At 33.3% G+C, this 7,808-nt stretch overlaps 1 protein-coding gene across 1 annotated transcript; it reads right to left on the bottom strand.

Moving 5' to 3' along the window:
• Positions 1-6,649: 6,649 nt before the first annotated feature.
• LOC128554862 (uncharacterized) lies at positions 6,650-7,156 on the bottom strand. The gene has a single exon (XM_053536176.1). The coding sequence runs from the start codon at positions 7,154-7,156 to the stop codon at positions 6,650-6,652; it is 507 nt and encodes a 168-aa protein (XP_053392151.1).
• Positions 7,157-7,808: the final 652 nt, after the last annotated feature.

Raw genomic sequence — 7,808 nt, 5'->3', positions numbered from 1 at the left:
GAAATGTCATTTCTTTAAATTGGGATGTCAGAAAAATGATTAAGCTATGCGCTATACCCTTAGGCACACTTACACTATTTCATTTTTTACTTAAGGATGTAGGAGAGAACAAGAAAAGAAAATACAGGTCACCGAACTCGTTTTGTTTATATAGGTTCGTTAAAGCTCCACTGTTTAAGCATTTCAGAAATTTTGTAAAATTGAAAATATGGTGGTACTTAACAATTTTTAAACATATGATATCCCTTTTAATGTTAAAGGGATTTCATGTTTTAATGGTTAATTATGAATACAAGGTGATGACAGTATCATTTAAAAGCATAAATGTCACTAACAAATCTTTTTCATTTTTACATGCTGACTAATAATTACCCCATCCACTTTATTTTCAATGGAAGAAATGTATTCAGATCTACAAAAAAAATCTGACGGTAAGATTTTCAAAATATTTTGCAGCTTTAATGACACCCAAAGATGCTTCAAAACAGGAAGAAAAAAGGTTAGTGTCACCATGCATCTAAGAGATTTATTAAGAAAAATCTGTTTAAAAGAGGTGAATTCTGATATTTTTGTTCTTTTTGTTTTATTCTATATTTTCTGGATAAAATAAAGTGCTATCTTGAAAACTTTGATTGAAATTATAGATTATTGTTATATGTATCAGTCTTGAAAATATCAAAACCAAACCTGATCTACTTTCATAGATATTTGACATTACCTAGCCCTACCCCATTGTAAGTCTTACGTCAATCTTAGGCAAATGCCAGCCAAAAATAATGTTGATTTTTTTTTTCAAAATATAGAATCTATTTGGTTAAATGGTACATTATTTGTCATATTTTGATCATTTAGCGTTAATTTTTGGCAAAACTTTCGAAGAAACTATTTAAAAAAGGCGCATATCTTGAAAAAAAAAACGCTCTTCAGGTTACCTTGTTACCAGAGTAAACTTAATTCTAATATGCTTGCCTCTGTTAAAACACTCTTACGCTAGAATGACGTCACATTACCGTGCAGTGACGTCAAAGTTTTTGTTGTGACCAAGAAAGTGCGCTCCTATATTTTATCTACTGTTTTAAATTAACAGTCCGTGCAGTTACTTAAACCAGTGATCAGAAAAATCACTGAACACAGTGATTGTTTTTGCCTGTTTGTTTAGCTGTAAGATCTGCTTCTCTTGCACTTACAACATCAACATCACTCAGATAAGTGATCACTTCAACGTTCACAAATCACTTAAACAAGTCATTTCTGAAATTAAATGTAACCAAAGTTCCGTTTACTTAGAAGAGTTTCATTCCTTGATGTGCTACAAACACTTAAACAAGTGATCAAAAAGAATTATAATTTGTGATAAATCTGTATATTATTCGCATTGAGTTGCTTTCATTTTAACTGTTTTTTAACTTTTGAAATAACCTTTTCGTGAGATATTAGTAAGTCATCTTATTAGCTAGGTTTTGCCAAATTTAATCTGGTTTATTTGCACAAAACCGTTATCCATCTGCAACTCCGTTTTTATATTAACATGATTAAATGATTTTCCCCCTGTATACAAAATTAACTTTTTCTCACATTTCTTGATTATTTTTGCCACGAAATAGGATGACTGTACATAACCCCGATATTGACGACCAAATTTTATACAAACAATCACATGTATTTTCAACATTATCACAGGATCCAACTTCCTGTCTTGTTTGTCTATGTGTTACCAAAGTTTTCCATATAATCTAAGTAATTTAAATCATTGTAAATTTGAAGATGACTAAATAATGTTAAACTTGTGTTCAGCCTTCACAGTTTCTATTGTGCAATTCCTAAAATTTTATCACAACCGTTGTTTCAACAATGAACATTTTTAAGTACCTGATAAATGCATATAGTAATTACTGTGTATACATAAGACTTCTAGTGAACATGTATTCATTAGACTGGAATGATTAAAAACAAGACCTGTCAGAGGACAGCAACGCTAGACTATTCAACAAGCTACTCAAATGAATGAATACAAAAGTCGAAAAAGAAGCATAATTATGTAAAAATGCAAAACAGGGTTATGGAACCTGTACAGTGCTTATGAGGTCATGACAGTGAACAAGTGTGTGAAGTTTCAATACATTCCCATCAGTGGATACAGGGATATCAGTTTATCTGGAATTCAACCAAAAAAACTGCTAAGCTGAAAAAGGTGCATAATTTTGTAAAATGCAAAAAAGAGTTTTTGAACATTTGCATATCGTATCATGAAGTGACCAAGTTTATGAGGTTTCAGTCCTTTCCCATTAGTGGATACCAAGATACCAGCTTACATATACTTAACCAAAAACTGCTAAGTCGGAAAAAAGGGGCATAATTTTGTAAACAAATGCTTAATAGAGCTATGGGACCTGCAAAGTGCATGTCGAAACATACAACGCAGATGGCAACAAGCTATCTGTAGTAAACTCCCTTATATATTTTTCTATTTTAAATATATCACTCAACTGCGTGATCGATATCAATACTGACGATAAAATCACGCGAACAAGTATGTTCCCGAATTGACACAAGCCACTGCGCGTAACGGTTTTTTCCCGCGCGTAGTGAATTTCTATCCATTTTTGCAAAGTTGAAACATTCAAGTTACTGGGATAACCTCTACCACTTGGTTCAAAACTTCAAAAGCATTTGAAAATTGTCCATAACAAGTGCTAAAAATACCGAAAAGTACTCAGTTTTGCAACGTTTTCCTTCGAATTCCCCTAGGTGCACTGTTCTTTTTTATCAAGGTTATTATCTTTAATTCTCATGATAGTTTGATGATGCGAAATAGAGCGGAATTCAAAAGCAGTCGCGTTTGAATGAGCAATATGTGGGTTGATTTGAGCTGTAGTTAAAAGTCGCAGAAAATCACTTGGTTAAGAGATGTTTTGATCACTTGTTTAAATAACTCTCAATTTCTTTCACGGAATGATTAGGATGTTGTTAATACTATATGGCCCATATGGTACCAAATATTGTAAGGCTGTTTCAGTTAGTACAATCATAAGCTTCGCAGTACCATGAACTCCAGATTTTATGCTAGAAAACGGATATTTTCAGGAACGTTGTATGCTGTACAGAGGACTGTAACCTAATTTTCATTCACACAACCAATATAAATATATCCTTTGTAAACAATTATAATTAATAACTTCTTCCAAATGTGTCCAATAAGTTGTATCAGGCCAGAGATCAAAAAGACAATTTATATTGAAAGTTTTTACCAAAACATTCAAAATCACTTCTGTAACTTATATTTCAGTCAAATTCACTTGCATCAGTGAGTTTCATTCAATTACTATATACATTAACACTACTGATTATCCGAGAAATTAAAGAAAATAGTTGTGAATAATCACCTGATCAAGTGATTTTCAAAACAAAAAATCTGTCAGTTTACTGGTCCAGTCCAGTAAGCAATGGAAATAGTCACCTGGTCAAGTGATTTTCAAAAACAGTCTATTTTTTTGTCCAGCTCAGGAAACAGAGGAAATAATTTCCTCACATCTTACATAGCTCAGTACAAATGTATATAGCTCATACTAGCCTGGCTCACTGGTTATTTTTTCATATAAATACTGCAAGCAAAATACGAAAATCTTAAGCCCCTAAAATAGCACATTTAATCTGATGGCTGAACCATACCTATGTTCAGAGCCAGGGGCAATACAAATGTCAATGTAGAAACAACCTACTGGAGTTACTTCCCTCTTAATGAATAAACTTATATAAATGTAAATAAGAACAAACATAGGGATGGGAGCCAGTCTAAGCTCATACAAGTAATGTTAAAAAATCAATTAAAAATCTAATGTGCAAAACTTGATTTTTTAATAACCAAAAACAAAAACAAACAAAAATATAATAATAATAAAAAATAAAAAAAAAATAAAATAAAAAATAGAAAAAAAAATAGAAAAAAAATATAAATTCACTTTTAAGGTATTGGCAAAGATGCAAACTGAATATGCAAAATGTTTAAAGTGTTGTGTCACAAGCATTTCATTTAAGAACTATATGAGCCATTTTACAAAATGCAATTATGGTTTTGTAAACCTAGGATAACAAGAGCAAGATATGGCCCCCTTGATGCATTCAGTAACAGCTCGTTTCTACATAGGATCAGTTTCAGTATAATTTTACTACACCATGTTCTTGACAGAACCAATTAATCCATCATTTAATGAATCTCCTTCTGGAAAGCTAAATCAAAATAAAAGATGCATTAAGTCATTGTAACGGAAACTGTTTCTTATATGCATCTTTGTGTTTAAAGTTAGGTATGCGATTTTCAATGATATTATGTGTACCTTGTGTAACTCCAACTTTGTGAATAATTGCGTACTTGTCGTGTTCTCGTATTGGCTTCAAGATGTTCTTTAATTTTGTTTGCAAGTTCTGCTCAGAAACTTAACGGCCTTTACATTTCCTTACAGTACTGATGAAAATGTTGTGTTTTTTTTCAGTTACATAATATTATACATTTTCGAATCAAAGAAAAAGAAATAAAAGAAACATGCTTGCACGGTTTACGAATTTCTGGCGGTCTGTTACTCATGTAGACAACCGGTCTGCGATCTGTACATAAAATGGAAATGGAAAACAAAAACAACTTCCTTGGTACATGCAGACAACACAATTGTTTTGAAGAAAAATAATTACATAGGACGTTGTCAGAGGGATTTCATTTTCTAGTTAAACAGGCAAACAAATTATCAGTAAAGATGATTAAATAGTGAAATGTCTTTTGTGATTTGTCTATGAAATGTTAATGAGCTGAGTCGTGAATGATTCAACATTCCAAAGTAACTTTGTGTATAGTATATATAAGGGCTGTCCATCATGAATGTAGCAATGTCCTGCGCAGATCCAAAGCTGTGTGTGGCGGTGGAGGGAGGAGGTGTTGAAAAATAAAGAAAGAAAAAAGGATCATGAAGACTCTGGATCGTTGACCTGAGTAATATGAGCTACATGTTTCAAATGTCAAACTGATGCCTATTATCAAGAAAGTCAGTGGATCACTTTTAAGGTCAATGAAAGTCAGTTTTAAGATCGATGTGCAAAACGGTGCATATTATCCTAATTTCAAGGCTGTATCTAAAAAACAAGAAAGAAGGTACTCAGATCAAGATCACTGTAGCGACCCGTGACTATTTTTTCCTTTTCGCTACACTAGAAACAGTTAAATTGAATTTTGAACAACAGAGTTAGTTTTCTACAGTTGTTTCCCATTTTGTAACAAATATCATTTAATTTTCTTTATTAAAATCTCTGTAACATTTTAGATGTTGCTGGCCTAAAAACCGAATATATCTCAGAATATCCCAGAAAAGAAGCTAAATATAAGCTTATCGACAAAATGTAAGCTGGGTTTTAGGTTAGTAGAGTGAATATAACAAATTTCTCTCGCACTTCGCGACACTCCGGCCAAAACAGAAAGATACATGTAACATAACATGTATATATTACATTTAACATAAACTGAAATGAAGAGGATATCAAATCTCAAATTAAACAAAAATGCTGAAAATTGCGTCACATAGCACTTAACAATATCTACTAGAAAACATGTTTTAGTTATTTGCTGAATGAATTATTAACTATAAGAATATAAATGCAATGAAGGCAATTATTGTTTAAGAAAAAGCATGAAATATTAATGGCAAGATATAAGAATACTAAATTCCAATTTACGCTGCATAAGTTTTCCTTTTATACATTTCACTGAACAGAAGTCAGAGTTTGTTGTTTCTGATCATAAACAAATGTGTTTCAGTTCTCCGAATGTATGTTTATCACTAAACCATTAGATAAACACGAACTTATCATTCTTAATTATCCACCTGTCACTGCAATTAATTCAGATTGTTCTCCCACGTGTCTCTTTTTGAACATTTCCTACCAAATGACCTGTCAACGTAAATTGTGATTAAATGAGTGCAAGTAAGCATATTATAAGTACAGTATCATACGGTTTCAGTTTATTGTAGAATAAGAATTTGCAAATGCCAGTCTTTTCTTCAAGCCTCTTGTATAATTCCAGTCAACGATAACTATATTATTAATCAACCAGTTTATTAGCAATTAATTTCTGTATTCTTCCGCTTGACATAATCGCTGTTTTTCGTTTTGGGCGCGTTTGTTATGTTTAGATGTTTTTAGTACTGTTTTTGAAAATTTTGTTTGTTCCACTGAATTATGGTCATCGGAGACCTCAACCGGAGATTAGAGTGTTCTACCAATTATTCTTCCGTTTGACATCAACACTTTCGCAGAACGACAATTTCCATCATTGCTTTTTATTAATTTTTTTATCTGACCTAATTTCCAACACCCTCTCGGAACATCATCTTTTATCAAAACTACATCTCCTACACCTGGCACAAATTAGATTTAACTCTGCTTGCTTTTAATTAAGTTTGAGTCCTTTCATGAAGGCTTATAAGATATTCTTTGGTTTTTGTCCCTTGTTCTATAATTTTAACAATTTTTTCGTTGAACTTTCGTATGGTTCGTAATCTGGATTATTATCATCGTAATCCGCTTCAGCTATGCCCGTACGTGGGTTCAGTGTTAGAAAATGTCCTGCTGTTAACGTAATGTTAGAATTTATAACATCGCTCACTCATAAAAAAGGTCTAGAATTGATGACACTTTCTATTTCTTTGATAACAGTCAGTAACTGAATGTCAGTCAATGATCTACGTCCCAGAGATTTGCGTAATGATCGTTTAACAAGACCCACAATTCTTTCCCAGTAACCACCATACCAGGGGGCTCGTTCGACAATAAAATTCCATTTTATTCCATGATTCGATATATATGTTTGCACGTCATCGCTTTTGATACTGGCTAACTTGAACTGTTTTGCGTTGTCACTGTTTATTTCCATAGGTGATCCCCGTTGCGCAATGAATCGACGTAACGCTAATAGGAACTCTTCTGTTGACATATCCTGTACTGTCTCCAAATGCACTGCACGAGTAACTAAACAAGTGAATAGGCAGACCCATACCTTTCTGTATTCGCCAGAGGTCTTAATGTAGAGGGGTCCCAGATAACCAAGATATGTCCTTTCAAACGCGACCGCCTCCGTAACACGTCCCTTTTGAAACGGGGGCATTGGCGGCATCTTGTACGCACCGCCCTCGATTTTCCGACACAGTATGCATTGTCGTAACACATTACGCACGGTAGCACGCCCACTGGGAATCCAGAATTTATATCGCACAGCACTTACCGTTTGAGATAATCCACTATGAAGTTTTTGTTTATGAGCGCGTTCTATGATTAAACGCGTAATATGATCTTTCTTTGTTAAAAGATAGGATATCTGCCTGCATCGCTTATTTTTGCATTTTCAAGCCTTCCTCTGCATCTAAGCAGACCATTTTTATCAATGAATACCCTTCTTGATAGCACTTTCTCTGTAAAAGTAATAGCCACAAATTTTCGGCATGTAACAATTAATCACTTGAAATCGATTCATTTTCACATTTATGTTTCTTTATTCTTTTGATAAAACGTAAGACAAGGGCTGTAACTCTGAACAGCTTGATTGCAGATGAGAACTTTTCACTTTTAATTCCGCATGGAGAATTATTGTCTGAACCTAAAGCAGGCGCCCCTTAGATTTTAACAATGGTTCACTTTGCTTCGTTTCTACATCTTGTTCAGTATTTTCAAATTTTGATTCCGCTGATCCATTGTAACTCCTCTACTTGCTACGTCTGCTTGATTTTCCTTTCTAAATACGTATCTAAACGAAATGTCACCGTGACTTT

The sequence above is a fragment of the Mercenaria mercenaria genome, unplaced genomic scaffold, assembly GCF_021730395.1.
Source record: "Mercenaria mercenaria strain notata unplaced genomic scaffold, MADL_Memer_1 contig_809, whole genome shotgun sequence".
Taxonomy (NCBI): Eukaryota; Metazoa; Mollusca; class Bivalvia; order Venerida; family Veneridae; genus Mercenaria; species Mercenaria mercenaria.
The sequence above is the reverse complement of the archived record's forward strand: the minus strand, read 5'-3'. Positions and strand labels throughout refer to the sequence as shown.

Bases quoted from the DNA above. Each gene is read 5' to 3' on its own strand.
- LOC128554862 (XM_053536176.1), bottom strand. From the start codon at position 7,156: ATGCCGCCAATGCCCCCGTTTCAAAAGGGACGTGTTACGGAGGCGGTC.